The sequence below is a fragment of the Lygodium microphyllum genome, chromosome 2, assembly GCF_053477565.2.
Source record: "Lygodium microphyllum isolate KBCC chromosome 2, Lygodium_microphyllum_v1.1.10, whole genome shotgun sequence".
NCBI lineage: Eukaryota > Viridiplantae > Streptophyta > Polypodiopsida > Schizaeales > Lygodiaceae > Lygodium > Lygodium microphyllum.
In genome coordinates, this window is record NC_141136.1 from 94308321 (window position 1) to 94331416 (window position 23096).

The following is a 23096-nucleotide window of genomic DNA, read 5'->3' on the forward strand; positions in this document are numbered from 1 at the left end:
TCGACCTTCTTGGTTCCACTTCTCCACCTGCAGGCCAAATTACTCATGCCCGTTCAGTTTTCTATGATATGGTCCGCAATCAGGTTCCGCAGGACTTGCAAGCTTTTATGGAGTCAGATATTTGTGAGGTAGAGGTTATGGATGTTTTGTTACACTTGCCCAAGGATAAAAGTCCTGGTTGGGATGGTCTCACCAATGAGTTCTTTGAGGTTTTTGCTACACAACTGGCGAAACCATTGACGGCTTTGTTTCAGCAGGTGCGGGAAACGGGGATCATGGCTGCCTCATGGAAAGGACTTATTAAACTGCTTCCAAAAGTTCCTTAGCCGTCTATGTTGACACATTGGCGCCCAATCTCTTTGATGGGTTCTATGTATAAAATCTTTTCCAAAGTTATGGCGAATCGGCTCCATAAGCATCTTCCTGCCATTGTCCATCCTCTCCAATATGGTTTCATTAAGGGCCGAAACATTCTGCACAATGTATTAAATGCGCAACTGGCGATTTATTATGCAAGGCATTCTAAATAGGAGGTCGTATTGATTCAATTGAGTCATGCTGAATGGAGGGGTTATCAAGCCATTTGTCCTTGCTCGCTCTGTCAGACAGGGGTGCCCTTTTGAGTCCTCTCTTCTTTGCCCTTGCGACTCATCCAATTCTTTCGATGTTATCTCATATGGCAGCTTCTACTCAGTTGGCTGGATTGTCACTTCCTTCTGGACATCACTTTATTAGTCAATCCTTGGCTGATGACAGCTTTATCATTCTGCGTGCGGACAAGGATAACCTTCGCAAAGCACTAGATGTTTGGGCTCTCTTTGGTTAGGCTTCCGGTCTTCGCATCAATACTTTGAAATCAGCCATTCTTAGGTGCACGGAGTCGGACTTGCAGTCATTGGACTGGGAGGGTATGGTTGTTCCTCGTGGCTCCATTGTCAGGCATCTTGGGTACCCTTTGGGTGTTGATGTTCGCCCAAAGCAGCTACTACAGTTGATTTCACACAAGCTGGCGGCTAAGTTTCTGTATTGGAAGTCTGAGGCCTGGCCCTTCCATGTTCGCCTCAAAGCAGCCCATACAATTATGTTGCCAATGCTCACATATTTCTTGCCATTTCTACCCTGGACTAGTACTACACTGAATGCTCTTACTCAGTCTATTTGTTTCATGTTGTGGAAGAAGGATTCCTTGCATGCAAGCATTTCCTGGATTTCTTGGTCGCATGTGTGCACCCCCAAACGCATGGGTGGAGGGGCTATTTTAGATGCACGAACTCATATGCTGGCGCTCCGTTGGTCTCCTTTCCGCGCCATGTGCTCGGATCATCACCCATGGGTCGTTATAGCCCGTTATTTTCTTGAGGATCACGGGCTTTTGCATGGAAATACCCAAATCCGGAGTTCTTGGTGGCATGTTCTTAATGTAGATTCTCGGTTCTCCAGTCCTTCTTCATCTTTGCTTGCCCAGTTGGTAGGTTCCTGGAGACTGGTCCTCCGGAAGGCTCAGTTGCATCCAGCGGAGGATCAGTTGGCTATTAATTCTTTTCAATTGGAATTGTTGGCAGTCTCGCGGTTACTTTCGTGGGAAGGTAAACATGAGCTTCGACCAAAATTCAACCACATGGCACGTTTGGGCTTAACTTCAGTCGCGGATGCCACCTTTACCAGTCGCAATGTGTTGATATCCTTTCGTACAGCCAGGAGGCTTTTTAGGATCCCTCATGGATAGAGGCATTTATGGGAATAGCTTTCTATGGTGCTCCAGAGCAGCCAACCCTTTCCTGCCCTTGCTTCGGATCGTCCCTGGTAGGACTGGGACTTTGCAGGCCGGCTGAATTTAGAAAAGGCTTCAGCTAACCAGATGTATCATCTTCTGATTAAAGATCATCAATGGCTGGTTACTAAAGCTAATACTCTATGGGGATTGCGTAAATCCCGGTCATGGTGGAGGGCAACTGTAATGGAGGGCTGGTTGAACAAGACCCCCTTCAAATATAAGGTCTTTCTTTGGAGGGTGATGATTGGTGTCTTCCGCTTGCTTCAGCTCTTTCCAAGCGTCGAATCTCCAACGGCAACTGTTTCTTTTGCACCACCAGTGTGGAATCCGCCCGTCACCGATTTATTTCTTGCCCCATTGCTAAGAAAATCTGGTCATTCTTGTCAACGGTTTGGCGAGTGGTGGTTGGTTTCTCGCTACGCCCGTTCGATTGGGTTTTTGTGCAGCCCAAATACCCCACACCGACACAACCACATATGAAGATCGTGTTTCACTTTCTTCGATATTGGGGATGTTGGCATAACTGGACCGTTCGGAATGCTTTTCTTTTTGATTCCGCCTACAATGTTCAGCGGTATATTGCTAGGCTTAATGGTCTCTTCTATTGGCAGATGGATCTTCTCCGGCTAAGTTGGCTTTTGATGCTAGAGGTAACGTGATTACCCCATGGGATCGTCGTTATCCCCGTATTATCCCGAAGACAGTGGATATACCGTCCACCTCTAAATCTGGCCGTCAGAACTCTTTTGCCGTGTTAGCTGATTTTTTGGATGAGGGAGTCCTTGACATTCTAGTAGAAAAGGTTAAATCGAGGCAAGCTTTGTCTCGTTCTTGATGTTCGTTTTTGAATACACATGCAGATAGCCACGTGGAATGTGCGAGGCATTTGTTCTCTCAATAAGCAACATGCCATGTGGATTGTATTGCATGAGAATCAGTGGGATGTCTTGTGTGCTGTTGAGCACAAGAGTCATGGTGAAGCAGAAAAAGTTGTGGCTTGTCATGGGTTTCGCTTGTTTTATGCAGGGACACATGCCATGCACTATTCTGGTGTGCATATGATTGTACTTGAGAAATATCAGCCTGTTCTTATAAAAAATGATGTACATGGTCGTTTTGTGGTGATTGAAGTTTTATTTGAAGGAGAGATCTTATGGTTACTTGGCCTCTATGCTCCAAATGATCCTTTATCCCGTCGGGATTTTTGGGTTACTTTGCAGATCTCTTTGTTACTTGGCAGACGGATGTGTTGATTCTTCACAGTCCACATCAAAGCATTCGGTGATGGACGCTCTTGAAAGCCGTGTGTGGAATGTGTTTGCTCTTGCCATACTTAAGCAAGATCTCTGGTCATGGCTACACCCTTCTTCTACAGGGTTTACTTTCCATTCTGCGCAGTATACAACTACATGGTCGCGGTTGGACCGCATGTATATCATGCAGGATGATGATTTTCTTCCTGAGATGCTGGAAATGAAAGTGTTGCAGCAATATGCTATGTCGGACCATTTTCCTCTACAGCTTAGATGCTTGCACAACCCATTGCACCTTTTAAGGAATTTTTGGATAGAGTCCCTTTGCGTTTCAATTCGTCTTATTTGAAGCATTCAATCTTTCGGGGCTACATGCAGGAATTGATTGATAGATTTTTATTGGACTTCTCCTCTGAGGGCAATGCTTCTTTGAACAATTGCTCTCTAATGTACAGCGGGTTGTTCGGCAGTATAATGAAAGTGTTGCAGCAATATGCTATGTCGGACCATTTTCCTCTACAGCTTAGATGCTTGCACAACCCATTGCACCTTTTAAGGAATTTTTGGATAGAGTCCCTTTGCGTTTCAATTCGTCTTATTTGAAGCATTCAATCTTTCGGGGCTACATGCAGGAATTGATTGATAGATTTTTATTGGACTTCTCCTCTGAGGGCAATGCTTCTTTGAACAATTGCTCTCTAATGTACAGCGGGTTGTTCGGCAGTATGGGATCCATCATGCCTCTCTTTGTTGGCGGCGTCGACAAGCAGCGGAGGATTTACTGGCTTTGGTTCCTTCTCTACTGGTGGAGACTCCAGATGATGTATTTCTGCTGCCACTGGCTATGTGTTTGGTTGATCTTATTAAAGAGTTTTAGTTGAAATCTTATTAGCAGGCCAGATTGCAAAATTTGACTGAGAATTTGCAAGATAGTGCTTGTGAGACTCATAAGTTCTTTCGAGCTCTACATGCATCTCTTGCTCGAGAAAATATGACTAGACTCCAGGATCTAGAAGGTCAAATGGTCTTTGATCTTCAGACTATTGTGAATATGTGCATGAATTTTTTTCTAGACCTTCTTGGTTTCACTTTCTCACCTTCTGACCAAGTTACTCATGCACGCTCAGTTTTCTTTGATTTGGGACGCAATTAGGTTCCACATGACATGCAAACTACTTTGGAGACAGATATTGGTGAGGCAGAGGTTATGGATGTTTTGTTACACTTGCCCAAGTATAAAAGTCCCGGTTGGGATGGTCTCACCAATGAATTCTTTGAGGTCTTTGCGACCCAACTGGTGAAACCATTGACGGCTATGTTTCAGCAGTTTTGGGAAACGGGATTCATGCCTTCCTCATGGAAAGAAGGTCTTATCAAACTGCTTCCAAGTTTCTTCGTCGTCAATGTTGAAACATTGGCGACCAATTTCTTTGATGGGTTTGATGTATAAAATCTTTTCCAAAGTGATGGCGAATCGGCTCCATAAGCATCTCCCTGCCATTGTGCATCCTCTTTAATATGGTTTCATTAAGGGCCGAAACATTCTGCATAATATCTTAAATGTGCAAATGGCTATTGACTATGCAAGGCACTCTAATCAGGAGGTGGTATTGATTCAATTGGACCTTGAAAAGGCTTTTGATTATTTAGATTGGTCCTTCATTGCAGAACTTATGTCTACTATGGGCTTTGATACTCGGATGTCTCGTTTGATGTACACCATTAGTGCTGCAGCTTCTTCGCGAGTTATGCTAAATGGTGGTGTTACCGAGCCATTTGTCCTTGCACGCTCTGTGATACAGGGTTGCTCTTTGAGTCCTCTCATCTTTGCCCTTGCGACTCATCCGGTTCTTTTGATGTTATCTCATATGGCAGCTTCTACTCAGTTGGCTGGATTGTCTCTTCCTTTTGGACAGCACTTCATTAGTGAATCCTTGGCTGATGACAGCTTTATGATTTTGCGTGCGGACAAGGATAATCTTCGCAAAGCATTAGATGTTTGGACTCTCTTTGGTCATGCTTCTGGTCTTCATATCAATGCTTTGAAATTATCCATTCTCAGTTGCATGGAGTCAGATTTACAGCCCTTGGACTGGTAGGGAATGGTTGTTCCCTGTGGTTCCATTGTCAGGTATCTTGGGTATCCTTTGGGTGTTGATGTTCGGCCAAAGCAACTACTAGAGTGGATTTCATAGAAACTGGCAGCTAAGTTTCTGTATTGGAAGTCGCAGGCCGTGCCCTTCCATGTTGGCCTTAAATCGGCTTCGACAGTTATGTTGCCAATGCTCACATATTTCTTGCCATTGCTGCCTTAGACTACTGCTACATTGAATGCTCTTACTCAGTACATTCGTTTCATGTTATGGAAGGACTCCTTGCATGTAGGCATTTCATGGATTTCTTGGTCACATGCATGTACCCCCAAATGCATGGGTGGTGGGGTTATTTTGGATGTTGAAACTCATATGCTGACACTTTGTAAGGCTCTTTTTCGTGCCATGTGCTTGGATCATCACTAGTGGGTCTTTATAGCCCGTTACTTTCTTGAGGATCATGGGCTTGTGCATGGTAATACTCAAATTCGGAGCTCTAGGTGGCATGTTCTTAATGCAGACTCTCGGTTTTCTAGTTCTTCTTCATCCTTGCTTGCTCATTTGGTATGCTCCTGGAAATTGGTTCTCTAGAAGGCTCGGTGGCATGCAGCGGAGGACCGCTTGGATACTAACTGTTTTCAACTGGAATTGTTGGCAGCCTTGCGCTTACTTTCTTGGGAAGGCAAACATGAGCTCGGACCAAAATTTAACCGCATGGCATGTTTGGGCTTGACTTTAGTCGTAGATGCCACCCTTGCCAATTGCAATGTGTTGATATCGTTTCGTACAGCCAGCATGATTTTCAAGATCCCTGGATACCATGATTTATGGGAACAGCTTTTGCTGGTGCTCTAGAGCAGACAACCCTTTCCTGCCCTTGCTTTGGATCGTCCCTGGCAGGACTGGGACCTTGCAGGTTGGCTGAATTTGGAAAAGGCCTCAGCTAACCAGGTGTATCATCTTCTGATGAAATATCATGAATGGCTGGTTACTAAAGCTAATACTGTATGGGGATTGCGTAAATCTCAGTCATGGTGGAAGGCAATTGTGATGGAGGGCTGGTTGAACAAGACACCTTTCAAATGCAAGGTCTTTCTTTGGAGGGTGATGATTGGTGGTCTTCCTCTTGCTTCAGCCCTTTCCAAGCATCGAATCTCCAACGGTAATTGTTTCTTTTGCAGCACCAGTGTGGAATCGGCCCGTCATCGATTTATTTCTTGCCCTCTTGCTAAGAAAATGTGGTCACTCTTGTCAGCGGTTTGGCGCGCAGTGGTTGGTTTCTCGCTAAGCCCTTTTGATTGGGTTTTTGTACGGCCCAAATACCCCACACCGGCACAGTTGCATATGAAAATCTTGTTCCACTTTCTTAGATATTGGGGTTGCTGGCACAATTGGACCATTCGGAATGCTTTTCTTTTTGATTCAGCCTCTAATGTTCAGGGACATATTGCGAGGCTTAAAGGTCTCTTGCATTGGCAGATAGATCTCATTCGGCACTCGGACTTACTCCCTCGGGAGGACTTACTTCCTTGGCGTATGGCAATTTCCTTGGCGTCTTTGCCATGACTTTTGTAATGCTTTTGTTGTGTAGTACTTTATAAATATAACATCCATTATGAAAAAGAGAGAGAGAGAGAGAGAGAGAGAGAGAGAGAGAGAGAGAGAGAGAGATATTAACGTCTCTAAAAGGCTAGAGTGGCCTATGAGACCATAACCAATACAACTCATATCATCATCTCTCATTAAATAAGAAGAGAGGAAATTTATGTGTAGGTTTACATGGTAGATTGGAATGAGAAGTATGGAAATTGAAAAAGTTGGAAAAGATATCTAAGCGATAGAATGTGGAACGGCTCAAGAGACAGGGTATCGCAGATGGATCTATCTAGAATAGAGAGGCTGATGCGGGGAGGTAGGGTCCTATGGTGAGAGTGAAGTATTCTTTGTATTTGCAGGCAGATGGCTCCAATGAGGGTGTGGGCCAGCTGAGCATGGGCGATGGGCTCTTCATCTCTGTGTGGGTGTGTCTATGGTGGTCCCCTGTGGTGGGGCTTTTGATTGTATGGATGAGGGCTCTTTAGTGGAGGGAGTAGTCGATGCTATGTAGAACTATATGACTGCACGCTAGCGTGTGGATGCATGTCTCTATTACTTGGGCCGTGAGAGATGCTCTATGTGGAGATGTAGGTCCAGGAAGAAGAGCCCGAATCTTGGAAATCCATAAGCGTACATAGTGGTCCAAGCCCTCTTTGAACAAGCAATGGAAGCGCCCTCGGATCTCATAGTACACTGAGCATTTGCATAAGTAGTGCTCCTTTGTCTTTGGCTCGATTTTGACAAAGTTGGCAAATCCCGTCCTCTGTGGGGAGGGAGCTTGTGTCGTATCTACGTGTCTCGATTGAGAGCTGGTGTGAGGATGTATGAAGCTATCCCCAATGGTGCATTGTTCGCCATGAGATAGGTGTGCGTCTATGTATCTCGGGTTGACAACATAGCCATTGGGGAATATGTGGAGAAGATGCTTTTGGTAGAAAGTCATCTTCATCCCTAGATCCTTAGTAGGTGTCACCCATGTCTTGGTTGCGTATATTTAAATAATGTCCATCCTGATGATGTGGTTCAGCTCTTGTTGGTTGAGCTCCATGTGGGGCCCAAAATTGAAATTGGCTTGTTGGCTTCTTGAATGTCCTTGAAATTCTTGAATTTCAGATTTTGGAATTGAAGTCCTAGGCTCTCAATTTTGAGCATGTATCTTGAGATAGTTGTCAAACCCTAATTTCTGTTGTAAATTAGGGTTTACAGCAAAAATTTACCAAAATCTCCACTTGTGATGACTCAAATGATTGGATTTTGTAGAGATGACTTGGGAGATGGTTGGAGGATGAGAGAGAATGCTGAAGAGAGAGAAAATTCAGACTTCCATCATGAGAAAGTGGAAAAAATCAGTTGCTGCCTTGTCTAGACAGCCATGAAAGCTGTCTCCACTGATGGAACAACCAAATATGATGTTGCCTAGTTGAAATAGCCTTCAAACCCTTTCATCTACTGCTGTTGAACTTTTCGGGCATTCCACCAGCTCTTGGAGGGTCACTTGTTGGCTGCAATGGGCTCGTCAATTGTCGTAGTAGCAAGGGCAACCTTTTGTTTCTCTTTTTTTTTCGTAAAAGGTAATTGTATTAATTACGAAAAAAATACAAGATTACTTGATTACAAGATACATGATGACACTAAGCCATCATGTGAAGAGGTTTCTCTCTCTCTCTCTCTCTCTCTCTCTCTCTCACAGAGTCTCAAAAACGTTTTTTCCACTTGTATGGGAAGGTTTTATCAAGTGACAGCCTTCTAATGCCATTCTCTAGCATTATCTAGTCCATTATATTAAATTTTAGTACATAAGTTTTAAAAATTAATCGAGTAATTATTTCCATGTCTAGAAAAATAATTCTGCCAGCCAATAATTAAATTTGCTGGCCCAATTTGTCTCCCAATCCTCAAGTAGTTATTAGTCCTTAGATAGGCATTGCTTAATTAATGAATGCGTAGTCTCTAATGTCTTTGTTGACATTAATGGCCAATGAATTGGTCTAGGTCAAAATTTGACACCGGGTACTACCTAGTACTTGTCCTCCATAACTTATTTTGCCTCTAGCAACAATTGATATCTCGGGGTTGTGGGTTTGAGATTGTGAAAAAATTAACTTGCACCTCACGTGTGCAAGTTACATTTGTACATTTGATAAACTTTTTATAAAATCCTAGGCAAAGCAATAAAATTTGAAAATTTGACATCCTCGTGATGACAGACCATCTCCTTGAAATCTTGGCAAACGACCTCGATTGCACTACAATATGCCAAAGCAAAAACGTATTGCGTAGGAATTTTCCAAAAGGTATCATAGTAAAAATAACATTGGCCATTGTTGTTGAACGATGCTAATGTCAAACACTTGTGAAAAATTTCCAGCCAGCATACATAAAACATAATACTTACAAAGAATCCAATATTGCTGCTAGAAACTCATAGAATGCATTTATCATAAGCACATTTGAATTGTTTTGGCCAAAAAACCATAGTAAAGCATAAATAGAGCATAAACCATGGCTGAACTATCAATGGCATTCATAAAACATATTGATGTCCATAAAACTAGTTGAATACCATTGAAAATCAATCATAATCCGCTGAAAACTAGCAACTAGTATTCAATCTTTAACAATCATAGATTGATGCAAACTGATGCGTACTGATGTGAATGCATAGTTTCAGAGCTATAATGAAAACCATACCCATCCTCATACCAGTTGAAGTGACTAGCACATTGAATAGTGACCTCATGGCATGCATATTGTTAGCATAGTACCATGGATGCATGCTAAATACATTTGAGATCCACTATACACGAGAGCTATCAATCATTGGAGGAGTAAAAGTGCTACTTGCCCCTTGGATATTAGGCAATGTTTTGAACCTTTGCTTTGTTGAACTTGATTAAGTTGCAACAATTGAGGATGGTCTACCAAGTAATCCTCTTCCGCCTACTTAGCATCAATTGGTGAATAGTTTTGAAACCTCACCAAATACCTTCTAGAAACTTTACCTTAGATCTTTCTCTTTATGTACCAAATCTACTAGGGTACCAAAATCTCATCCAACTTGTCAGCCTCTAGCTGAATTTCAGTAGATATATGTTGATGTACATCATCATGAAAAGGCCTCAACAAGCTCACATGAAAGGCGTTGTGTATCTATCAATGTGGAGGCAATTTTAGCCTATAAGCAACATCACTAATTCTCTCCAACACGTCGAAGGCCCCTTGGTATCTCGTACTCAGCTTTGGATATAATCTCTCTCTACCTTTAATCTTTTTTAACCTTGCCTTTTCAAAATGCAACAACACATAATTGCCCTCGGAAAATTGCAAAGCATGTCTATGGTGATTAGCTGCCTTCTTTTGCTGTATTTGCATCATAACTAACACCAAAAGAAGCATTTGCATGAGCAACACTCATTCCTTGAGCCCCATAATCACTTGGGGATGTAGATGCATTACCAAACATGCCACTTTGTGCTCCAGGCATCATGCCAATGCTGACATACATGGGGTTATGCATATTACCAGCCATACCTGGATGCATTGGGCCTTGCACACCATGCATTGGTTGTTGCATACCATAAGGAGTTGTAACGTATATTCTCGTATGTGGTTCCTGACCCACTTTAGCATGAAAAATAGTGCCACTACCAAAATATCCTAGCTGCCCCATCATTGCATACATGCTTGCATATCCATAACCCATTGGATTGGTTGAAACCAGCCTTCCTTCTCGAATAGAGTGATAAATAACCTGATTTAACACTAATTACAGCAAGTATAAAATTCACATAAGCTGAAAATGCAAATGTTATCACTTAATGTTGGACATTGGACAATCAGTTGGCCCCAAAACTTGGCGCCCTTTGAGCATGGGTCTTGGGAAGATTTCCTGAGATTGACATGCTGCAGCACAACGTTCTTGTTTGTTTACTGTCTTGTTTTGGATTAGACCTTGGCACATGCCACATACTAGAAACCTTTAATCTTTGACTCAACCCTTTAGATTCATGGACATGTGAGTCACATTAGAGGCTTATAATGGTGACTATCATATCAGTGGGGGTTGTGATCCATGATGTGACTGTTGCACGATTAAGAGGTTATTTGCATAGGTCTTAGTGTTTAGGGGCTTCAGCAGATTTCTTTTTTATGTTAATAGTCATTTTTAATTTGTTTTTCTCCCTTTAGCTCTGGATATGGCTTTTGCATGTTGGATAGATGGCCTTTGTACATTTAATTATGCCAAGGAACTAGGGGGTGCAAAATGGGATGGGCACAGGGGATGGGGGACAGTGGGAGGAATCGCCATCAGCTTTGACTATACCACCACATGGAATAGAACATGGGATGAAAAGAAGGTAGCATGCTGCAAACCTCAAGTTCAAAAATGGCCGTTCCCTCTGACTATGAACAACAGAAAGTGCAATGGAACAATGTTACAAACCACCTTTTTGATCCACTCATCGTGAAACTGTATATTAGGGTGAAAGACTAAAATATACTCAGATGAACCTTGCTATTAACTGTCAGACTGAAAAAGGCAGTCTGTACTACGAATAGATATGTTTGATCCAAATGCTTTAAGCACAATAACATTAAACAAACGGGAATGGGAGAACAATGAAGTGACACGATGTTACATAACTGTTGTCATTTAATGATGCAAGGAATTAATAACTCTGCAGATGTAGTGAGATGAATGGTCTCTGAGCTTTTAATGAGACATAAAGCTGTGTTTCTATGGTAACCATTTATCTGAGACATACTTTATGTTTTCTGGCATTCAAGGTAGAGTGTTAGTATGTTGCTGGTCTCTGCATCTTAGTCTTACTTGGGGAGGTTGCAGCGAAAAGCTGTGCTGAGTCTGTCGGAGCCTAGGAACAGTGGTTATCTGAACTTAGAATCTTAAGCAGGCAATCTAAAGGCTCTGGTGAGTATGTTAACATCAAGAGCTACTGATGATGCAGGATCAGGAGGTAATGAAAGGCATGGCACATCTTTTTACAGAAATGGCTGAATCCTATGTCGAACTGATAGCCAATGGTAGGCTTTTACTTGATAAACTGTCAAAGAATAGCATCTGAGATGATTTGCAAATAATATGATAATTTTTCTTTGTAATTGCATTTGATGCCCAAATCTTCCAGCTGTTTTTGTTATATTTAAAAATTTAAACCTGTTGGGATCATGACTTTTACTGGGGCTAGATCATAAGAGTGTTAACAATCATTTAAAATATACATGGCCTGTTGTTACTTGAAACATGTTATGATTTAATACTACTTAAATGCCAAAGTGGATGTCTGACAGTTTAAACCTTAAATGCCAAAGTGGATGTCTGTACAGTTGAAACATTTAATTGTAATACCTCTGGAAATCTACAATCCAAAAGGTTTTCCATAGCAACTACATCCAAGAGACTTGTATGAATTCCCCAGTATGCAATGCACTGCAGATCTGATGTCTTTTATATCTTACATTGCACAAATGTTAGCATTTGGGGTTTTGCCATTGCTGATAAGGACTTTCCTCATGTTGATGAGAGAAATCAGCGCCTTGCACAAGGGAAACCTCCTTTGAACACAAGGGAAGCAGAAGTCCATGAAGATTTTGACATCTTTGTCTTTGATGAAGCTGGACAACTATCAACAGACATTAAGTTGATGTCCTTAGTCTTGGATCATGTAAATTGTGCAGTTTGGCTTTTGGTCCAGTGATGGCTTATATTTTACCTGTTAATCCAATAAAGATGCAATATATGATCTGGGGCTTTTGTGGTAACAACTGCCTGTAGATCCTGCGACATGTTGGGATGAAGTGAAAACTGAGGTTCAGGAGGTACCCTTGAGTCATACCATTGCTGATGCATTTTCAGACCTTGATGCCTCTGAATTGTGCTCTATTATTGTCGTCCTACTCAAAGCCTGTATTGTAATTTTACTTTGGTAGCTTTCGACTGACACTGTTATTAATATGCTTTTTCTCTTCTTGTTGGAGAAAGAATTCTGATGGAGAAAACCTAAATTATGTGGATTCGACACAACTCCATCATGCAGATGAAATATCTCTTGTTATCTGACACTTACTTCTGCAAACATGTTGCTGAAGGATTGTATAAAGCAAACTTGCAAACACCCGTACATTCATAAAATCTACATTTGCCAAATACCAGCACTATATTTTAAGGCTCTGTCACCCACAGGTATAGATAAACATCCACACCAAGCATGGGTGGTTTTTCCTCTTAATTTACTTGTGAGTTGTACGTCTGTGCCATAGTCTCAAACTGTGGGTACTCCTTGTATGGATTCCACCCTTTGTGCCAAGCTCATGTATAAGAGCTCAATGTCTTGCACGTGCTGAAAATGCTTGGGCTGAGAAAATAAACACCAATGAGCCAAACATAAGAGTGTTTGTGCTTGGCTGCAATTTGATGAGTGGATTAGTAACTTACTATGCTTTTGCTGTACCAAACTTCACAAGCTTGTATTTTTTGGGCTTGTCATATAATAAAGAAGACGCAACTGCCACAGATTGAAACCAATGTTATGCACTATTATTGCACCATTGATAGAGCAATGAGAGCCTATGATCAAACTCTCTTTCTTGTATGTGTGTTTGTGGCACTTGTACATGAAGAATAACCATGGGGCTTGTAGTTGAGGCATTTTAGTGTTCATATAAACAAAAATGGACAATAATGGGAGTGCCAAACATTTTGGTGTGTCAGGTGGTTTTTTGGTTCAGTACAGCCAAAGCAAAGTAAGACATTAACTTTCTAAACACAATGTACTTGAAATACTAAATCATTTAAGTAAATATTCAGAAACAATGGAGCTAGAATGCTCCTGCTGAATGTCAATGACATTGACCAGTCTCAAAGCTTGGCGTTCCTTGCAGTGTTCTTTCAAAATATGAAGAGCCTTACGAATGCTGATTGTCTAGCTTTACCAAAGTGTAGGATGGACTCCACCACTGACCAAGCACTCTTGATGTACCAAACAGTTCCCCGCTGCAAACCCTAATTGTAGCTGTTGGAAATCAGTCCAGCTGCATAATCAGAGGTTAACAGTGAACTTTAACTTGGAAGCTCTTAATCGAAAAAATAGAACTTCAGCAACAGGAAAACATATCAAACAATGGAGTTAGAATGGTCCTGCACTTGGACACAAAGCAAGTTTGGCCCCAAAGCGAAGCACCCCTTGTAGTATTTCTTTTTCATTATTGAGTTGCCAGTACTACTGTTACTACTCAAATAGCCATGACCATTAGCTTTCCAAACTCAGCCCTCATGGTTGTTTACATCTGATGGATGGGATGAACTGTCTAGTCCAATACAATCCATATGATCTTGTCAGTCAGGTTTGGTGTTGTCTTGTCCGATCATCATTGCAGCTGCAGTTCAAAAAGTGGCTGTTTTTCCCAACGGTTTCGTTGGCTTTTTTTGACTGCTATGTCTGGCTAAGGGCTCTATCCCGTATATAACAGAGTTTCCCCCCCCCCCCCCCCCCCCCCCCCCCCCATCCCGCCTGAAACAACAACAAAGCCAGGGGGGAAAAAAAGAAGAGAACCAAAACCACCACGTTAACCCTCAAGCTCTGTGCATCTCTTTTCATGTCACATAATGCCACCTGCTCTCCATGAAGCCTTCAATTAGCATTGCTCCTACTTTGAGTAGGTGAAAGACAAGTCTAGTACTTGCAAGTGGAGATGCAAATATTGCTTGAAGGCTCAAACCTCTTCTCTTACCACCTTCTCTTTCACTTATGCAAGTTGGGAGGGAAATATTCACCATGACCCGACATTCTTGACAACATATACCGTTAGTGTTGTTGGAAATTTTTGCCCTTGAAGCATTGGGAAGGCATTGGAAGGGTAAGTGATGAGGTGGTGCCTTCCAATTGTGTTATCTCCCCTGAGGAGGAGGTGCCGCTCCATCCATCTCTATTCCCTCGATTGTGTCCATTTCCTCTGATCCATCAAGGAAATGTCATTCAAGCGGTGCACCAAAGCTGCAAAAAAGGCAAGCCACTCTCACTCTAGCCATCGGTGACTTTTTCAATCCCATCTCCTTTCTCAAAGAGCACCAATGACAAATGGAGATAGAGATTGCATGCACCATCATGAAGTGCAATCTCTCTTTCCACATTTTCAAAGTACGGTGGAAGCCATTGCTGTTGTCAGACTATGTGAGGGGCCATATGGCTGGCATGTGTAGCAGGAAGCTTGATAAAGGGAGAGAGAGTTTTGATGAATCTCTTGAGACTGTGTAGGCTAGTTGGGTGAAATATGGGTGGCCCATTTTGTTCAACGAATGGAGCGACTGTGACAATAATGATTGAGCTTCCATCTATGATAATGCTCTTGGGTCCACATTGTTAGTGAGAAATTTTCCATGGGGATCTTGCTCACAAGCTACCTTGAGACAAGGTAAGCTTGACACGCCTATGCGTCCTTATATCCACAAGTTGGGCCTATATTTGTGGCTCTGTGCTAATTGTATTCAGCCTTGCCAACAGAGAAAACAACAAGGTCAGTAGCGGAGCTCCATGTTTCAACAATTGCATGCATTGTTTCGATCCTATTAGCCACATCCTGCCTAGAAATAGGCCATGGATGGAGAAAAGCTGCATTTTCATGCTTTTTAGTGAGTTTCTACACCTTCTTGGTTTTGGTTAGCTTTTCACAACAATAATCAAATGAAGTATTATGAATTAGTTACTCAACCTTTAATTCATTAAGTTTAGGTGTCCTAGCCCAAGACTTTGGTCGATATTTTAATTTGATAAATCAAATGGAAATTTGCTCATTCTAGTAGCATTCATTAATAAGTGCATAAAACTTACACATTAAGTAATTTTGTTTTTACTCAGAAGGCCTTAATTATTGATAATCCTGTCTAGCTCTAGCACAACTCATGCAGTGTCTTGGACGTGCCAAAAAGAAGAATACAATGGAATTCAAATGGTAAAAAATAAGAGTATCTATGTATCGAAATCCACTCATATATACAAGCCTTTTAGGGTGGTTTTGGGAGGATGGCGATAGAATCCATGGTAGATTATAGGACCATTGAGATGGCCATCTTGTAAAGTGAAGAGCTAGCCATGGCCACCCTAAGTGTGAAGAAACAGTTGTTGAAGCTTCTAGGAGTGTTGTGAGTCATCGTGTAGCTCCTCTCAATGGCCATGGAGGGAGTAGACAATGGAGGATTGGAGCTCCACCAAGGTGACATATATGGAGAGGCTCTTACGATTCGAAATCATACGAAAACGTGCCTTCCAAATGTGTCATCTTGTCACGCTCTCGATTAGCTCCCATATCTTGGATTGCGACATGGTAGGCTGTAGTACTTGTTGGCTAGGGAAATCGTGTAGGCCCAACACGTCATGAGAATTAACCTTCATGATGAAGATCATATTCATATAGTGAGTGGCGACCTTGGCTGATAGACAGGAAAGGTCCTTCATGAGATATACTCTATGCTAGGCTTTGTTCATTGGAGTAAATGGCAACTACCTCTCTGTGCACCACCTTGCATGACCATAGGCGACAATTGAGAGGCTCTAGGTGCTACAGTGGGCAGCACTTGTTGCAAACTCCATCTTGTTGCATTTGGCCAACCAACAACCGCTTGCTAGACCCTCATGTGCCACAAGTCATAGAGAGTAGGAGACCGTCTTTGGTTGTCAGGTATTCGATAGGTGTTGCTAAAAGATTATATGGAAAGCATCCATGATGCTATGCTCCACCCAATGTCTATTGCGTGATGGGGTCCAATCCATATCATTGTGCATCAAGGTGTGTTTGCTAATTTGGGTTGTGTAGGCAAAGAAGCTTGTTGGCTTTTGGATGTTTGCTGAAGTAGACTAGAGCCACTCTCTTGGGTCCTAGTCCACCTTGTTTAGGGGCTTGCCTATCCAGATCCAAAGTTGCTACTTGTGGATGTTTGACCGTGCAGCATGCTACCATGGATTCAATAGTGCGAGCCTAAGAAGAATAGAGTTGTGGTCTTGAAGAAGAAGAATGTCAATGTGTCCCATAAGGGCTTGTTGGGAATAAAGGCCCTCGTGCCTTTAAATGTGCTCGGGTGTGAACCCACCCTTAGCGCTTGTACTTACACATATATATCTATCTAAAAACCTAAAGGTATTGACTTGTCATTGTACTTACAAACGTGCTCACTCTCTACTTTGCTCTATCTCACTCTCTGTCTCTCACTGCGCATAACGACTGACTGTCTTGATCTCCGTGTCGGACCCGTCCCTACAAACTGGTATCAGAGTGTAGGTTTCGCGAGCTTCCCAGGACCATGGCACAAGCTGCTCGAGCCACAAGGCTCGTTCAACACAGGTTGTACTGAACACTAATAGTTGGACGATAGGGCAGCAGTCAAGTGACCAACACGTGTGTGGCAGTCATGTGAGAGGTTGGGCGAGTAGCCAATGCCCTGATACGAGCGATAATTAGTCGAGCAGGGAGCAGGCCTGTAGCATCGCACCGAACAGGACTGACGAATAGTGTGCAATGGGCAGCGGGTAGCTCGTTGCCTTCAATGAGGACCAGCGGACGGCAGGCGTGAGATAAGGCGCGCTTGGGACGGTTGCCAGCGGGCCGGTAGTCACGCGACCCGCCTAGCGGGTCAACGAACCCATCATAATTTTCTTACAAAATCAATTTCTTTTTGAAACTCCCTTTGCCCACTCATGGGCGTTCATGCGTGTAGGCACAGTCACGATTTTGGGCAGATTTAGGCCTAGAAATTTGGGGCTTTTCCCAAATTTGGGGATCTTAAAGCAGAACTGGACAATCTGACTCAGAAATTGCAAAGTTGGTGAACATCTCCCTGGGAATTTTGGGGCTTTTTCACATTTTAGTGAAATTCTTTCAATTTCACTGAAATTAGTGCACGCAAGACTTGGTGCGAGCAAGATGCAATAGTGATATCTGTCTCAGAAATTGCAAGAATTTGTGACATTTTGTCCCTGACATTTGGGGCTTTTCATGTACATGCACAAATTGGGCTGAAATCTACCCAATTTCTCGACATTGATGCACATTGGACCCTGTGCAATTTGGGGCTTTTGCAGTTTGGGCAAAATCTGTGCAGCATTTGGTCATTTTATGTACATGCAGGTTAAACTCTGCGCAATTTGGACATCAACACTTGGTAAAATTTGGGGGTTTTGCTGAAATTGCTCTATTTTGGCAAAATTGGCCTGTCCTATGCATGATAGAGAAAATGCAGATGTGTGGTTGATGCTTTGAGCACAAAATTTTGGGGCTTTTGATCGTTCGTGTCAAATTTTATGCCTGTGGGTACATGTACGACAGAAATTGCAGCTAAAATCTGGGATTTCTCATGTAATGTGATGCATATGCCCTTGGAACAGCTGTAATCAGTTGTGGAATTGTGTAGCACATGGTTTGGTGCTTCGGAAAATTTAATTACAGATCTGAAATCTGTGCTTCTATGTGGTTATTTATTGCTGGTTGGTACTTCTTTTGTACCTTGGTCACTTGGGTGACAGTTTGGGCCTGCATTTGCTGATTTTTTGGTCATATTTGGGCTAAAATCATGGCTGGTAGTAGTGACAGCAGTAATCTCGTGCACATAAAGAAGCTTGAAGGAGCACATAACTTTGCAGTTTGGCAAAAGCAGTGCTACAATATCCTGTTAAAAAGAAGCAGGCAAAGCCGATCAAAACACAAGGGCCAAAGCCCCCCCACAGATATGGAACAGGAGGATTGGGATGAGTTAAATGAGCTTGCATGCTCAACCATAGAGCTATCGATTTGTGATGCCTTGCTCTTCATCATTGAAGGTTTGGATTCGGCATATGCTATATGGACTAGATTGGAAGAATTGTATGTACAGAAGAGTGCTGCAAGCAAAGTGTTAGACATGCTAGACATGGTGGATTTTATGCAAAAATCCCTGATTCCTTTGGGCAGCCCACATACATATTTTTGCACTTGCTCATGAAGGGGTACGACATGATAAGAAGTGACGGGCAGCAATGCATCCCAACACTTCTTATTGTATTGCTCTAAATTCTTGCATTCCTTTGCATCAAGCTTGTTCCAATTTGTCATGATGTCCACCTCAAACGTACTAGTCAACCAATTCAATGCAAACATTTGCTTGAACTGTACCCATGTTGACGGTGCTCTACCTTGCATCAAGAGCGTGGACCACCACTGCATTGCATTCCCCTTCAAGAAAGTGGTTGCCTTTCGAATCTTAGAGGATTCGGTGAAGTTTCCCCCTGAATAGGCTGCATCAAACTGCTGAATGAAGGTCAAAGCTTTCAGCCTATCTTGTGCACCACTAAAGGACTCAAACTTCACTGCTTTTCCACCCTCATCATAGTCTTTTGTTTCCCCTTTGAGAGTCAAGTTGTCATACACTGGCTGTTGCAAAAAGGGTGCATTTGCTGTATTTACATCATGACCAAGCCTAAATGAAGCATTTGGATGGCCAGCAGTCATTCCTTGAGCCCCATAAGCATTCGGGGGTGCAGACGCATTGCCAAACATTCCACTTTGTGCCCTAGGCATCAAGCCAATGCTCCCATACATAGGGTTTTTCACATTTCCAGCCATACCTGAATACAATGGGCCTTGCACACCATGCATTGGCTGCTGCAGACCATAGGGATTTGTGCCATGCATTCATGTAGGTGGCCCCTGGCCAACGATTGCATGAAAAATCGTACTACTACCAAAGTATCCTGGCTGCCCCATCATAGCATGCATGCCCGGCTGTCCAAAATCCATTGGATTGGCACCTCCATAATGGCCTTGCATTTGCATTCCTTGCCCCATAGGTACCAACTGTTTAGCTTCATTGGCCTCTTTAGGAGCTTCAAGTGAAGGATTTGGCACTACCTTCGGTGCACCTTGTTGTCCCGAAGGTGTAGAAGTTGACTTTTTCTTCTTACCCTTGCTGTCCTTCCTTGGAGCATTCAAAAATCGGGTGAACTGAGGATCCTTTGCCAATTCAGCAAAGAGATTTGCTGCTGTCCTCATCCGATTCTTGAACTGGTCATCAAATTCCTCTTCACTTTGTTGGTCATCTACCTCATGACGGCTTGAAGGCCCTGCATCTTGCCTAATAGCAACATTTTCAGCTTGTTGTCCATCATGAGAGCCTTGTCCAAGATTAGGCATTTCATTTCCTTCATTCCCATGAGAATGTCCATACTGAGAGGCATCATCACTGCTTGATTCCATCTCGCTATATGAAGACATGTTGCTGTAATTTCTCAGCTGAGCACAAAAATCAGCACTAGCACAAAGCTTTGGCTTGCAATCAGGTGCCTCGGGCTCACCAAATCAAGAGATTGAGTAATTATCTTGGCAATGGAACCATGAAACTAACCTTCCTTCTCGGATAGGGTGGTTTAACTTGATTAAGCACTTAATTACAGCAATTAGCAAATGAACATAAATTGAAATGCTCACTACCTTCATAAACTTGGACAGTGGATACCCTGTTGGCCCCAAAACTGGTGCCCCTTTCGGTATTTCTTTAATTTCAATTGCTGATGGATAAATTACAAGCCAAGATTTCACGATCTCCTTGGCTGATTCGAAAGCCCCTTGCTGTTCCAATAATCAGCAAAGCATTCGGGCAAATTGCCCCTTGATTTTCACCTAGGACTTGCTCTAATGGAACTCCAACTAGTCAAATGCTACCCCAAATTCACAATAGATGGGCTAGGATCTGAAATCCTCACAATTCCACGAATTTTCGGTGCTGATTTCAGTGTACAATGCCTTTGACTGATGGCACGGGTCCCAAGGCGGTTGCTAAACCCTAATTACTGCTGTAATTTAGAGTTTACAGCAGTGAACTCTCTGCTGTCCACCAAATTTAGTTGTACTCTGCTACCCATGGCTGAGAATTGCTGAGAATACTTAAGCATAGACTCGAGGAGATGAGAGAATGCTGTAGAAAGAGAGAAAATCAGCTGAAATGTATCTTCTGATTTGTAGCTCTGATGACAAATCTGATGGCACCAACAGCTTCAAAAGGGGGGTGAAACAGTAGTTGGGCTGACGAGCTCTCCTCTCCTAATGCCGCCTCTCTTGAGGTGGAAGAGAAAACCTGGTGCCCCCTGTCTTGTCGCGGTGCGCGATTAGTCGTGGTCGCCTCTCAGAGCCAAATCTGATCATCTCCTTTCTCTCCCCCAAGCTCCAAATGGCTGCCATTCAGCTTCCACCACCCTCCAACAGCCTTCTCCCTAGTTGCATGGGAAAGTTTTGCCAAGTGGCAGCCTTCCTAATGCATTTTCAGCCATTAAATTAAATTTCCAGAATTAATTAATTCTGAAAATTAATTTCATCCCTTTTGACCTTGCCGAAAATTAAACATGCCGATCTGTAATGAAATTGGCTAGGCCATTTGCAACTTGGAGTGGTTCCCAGCCTTTGTTGACCTTTAGACTAGCATTAATTAATTAATTAATGCTAGTCCCTAGTGGCACCACTGACAGTTAATGGCCAAATAATTGTCCTAGGGTCCAACCAACTGACCACCAAAACCCAATTGGCATAACTTAACACAACTTTTGCCTTTAATACCCACTTCATTCCTGGGGTCCTTGGTCCGTTCCCATGAAATAACTGTCATGTGCATCACATGTGCTAAACAATCTTGCACATTTGATTAGTAACTTAATCAAATGTTACTAGCAAGATTAAAGCATCTCAAAATTTCATGTCCCCATGACAATGCCTATTGAGCTTGGTCTATTGCATGCTCCTGACCTTCCTGTAGAAACTTTAGCTGTAGGCCTCTTCCACAAGATCCTTTATCTGGTTGATATCAGCAAACTATGCGGAATTCTGGGATCCTTCCACCATATTTCACTCCAGAGGCCCCTAGAAGGTCTGTTGTGCTCACCCCTTAGGTTTCATATGCATGGCTGTCTATAGCTAATTACATTGCATATTTTGAGCCGAATAGTTGGTATCAGCAAACCATGCAAGATTCAGGGATTCTTCCACCGTATTCCACTTCGGAGGCCCTTAGAAGGTTTGTTGGGCTCCCACCTCAAGCTTTAGATGCGTTGCTGTTTATAGCTAATTACATTGCACATTTGGACCCGGAGAGTTGGTAGGAGGCTGTGCAGGACCGTTTGTGGCGTGAGGTCATGGAGAAAGAATTGGATAGTTATGAATTGCAATGGGACTTGGATCTTGGTGGATTATCCTCATCATACGCTAGTCATTGGGATGAAGTGGATTTTTAGGACCAAGCTAAATGTTGTTGGTACTTAAGTCAAGTATAAGACTCGCCTTGTGGTGCAAAGTTTCAAGCCAAAGCACGGCATTGACTATGAAGAAACCTTTGCACCTATTGCTCAATTGACATCATTTTGTTTGTTGGTTGTGCTTGCCGCTTACCATGGTTGGTCAATGAAACTAGCCTTCCTTCTCGGAGAGGGTGGTAAAACTTGATGAAGCACTTAATTACAGCAATTAATAAACGAGCATAAACAGAAATGCACATATAACCTTAACAATTTTGGACAGTAGACACCTGGTTGGCTCCAAAACTGGTGCTGCTTGTGGTATTTCTTTAACTTTAACTTTGAGATTCCATAATGTACTTTGGTGGTCCAAAAGCCTCTTGCTGTACAAACAATTAGCAAGCAATTTGGGCCAATTGCCCCTTGATTTTCACCCAAGACTTGCACAAATGGAACGATCGATTGGCCAAATGAATTCACCATGGATGGTATGGCATTTGAAATCCCAATCAATTACATGAATTTCAAGCGTTGATTTTAGTGTATGATGGCTTCTCTTGTTGGCATACGTGCCAAGGTGGCTAGTAAATCCTAATTTTTGCAAAAATTTAGGGTTTCAGTAGAGATCCAAATGCTATCCACCAAATTTGGTTGAGATGCTCTCAAAGTGGTTGAGATCTTTTGAGAATTGATTGGAGAAGGTGAGAGAAAGCCAAGATGAGAGAGAAATTTGATTTTCTTGTGCGAGAAAACTGTAAAATCTGTCTATTGCTTGCATTTAATGTTGTCACCTAGGGCAAGGCACCTTCAAAATGCTATCACTTGCTGTTTCCAGTCCTTGGAAGTTGTTTCTCTTCTGTCCTCTACCTGTTGAGGCCCCCTAGATGGCTATCTTCTACAGCAAATTGTTGTGCTTTGATTAGAAAATGGACTAGTAGCTCCCCCCCTCAAGGCTCTAAACTGACTGATTGGTTGAGACCCCAACCCCCTTAAAACGTTTTCTCAGTTTGCATGGGCATTTTTGCCAAGTGATAGACTTCTAAACTTATTTTTGAGTATTTTCCAGCTAGTTACTTAATTTAAATAATTCTAAAAATTAATTTCAGCTTTTTAGATTTTG

At 42.6% G+C, this 23096-nt stretch overlaps 1 protein-coding gene across 4 annotated transcripts in view; it reads left to right on the top strand.

Moving 5' to 3' along the window:
- Nucleotides 1-23096, top strand: part of MOS14 (ARM repeat superfamily protein) — a 256030-nt gene that overhangs the window by 101013 nt on the left and 131921 nt on the right. For all 4 annotated transcript variants that reach the window (XR_015693625.1, XM_087696211.1, XM_087696202.1 and 1 more), the window contains exon 11: nucleotides 11684-11759. Coding sequence is in view for 3 of the 4 variants with exons in the window: in XM_087696211.1 (XP_087552337.1) it covers nucleotides 11684-11759 (76 nt within the window). In the remaining variant the exon portion in view is untranslated. The remainder of the gene's footprint in view (nucleotides 1-11683; nucleotides 11760-23096) is intronic.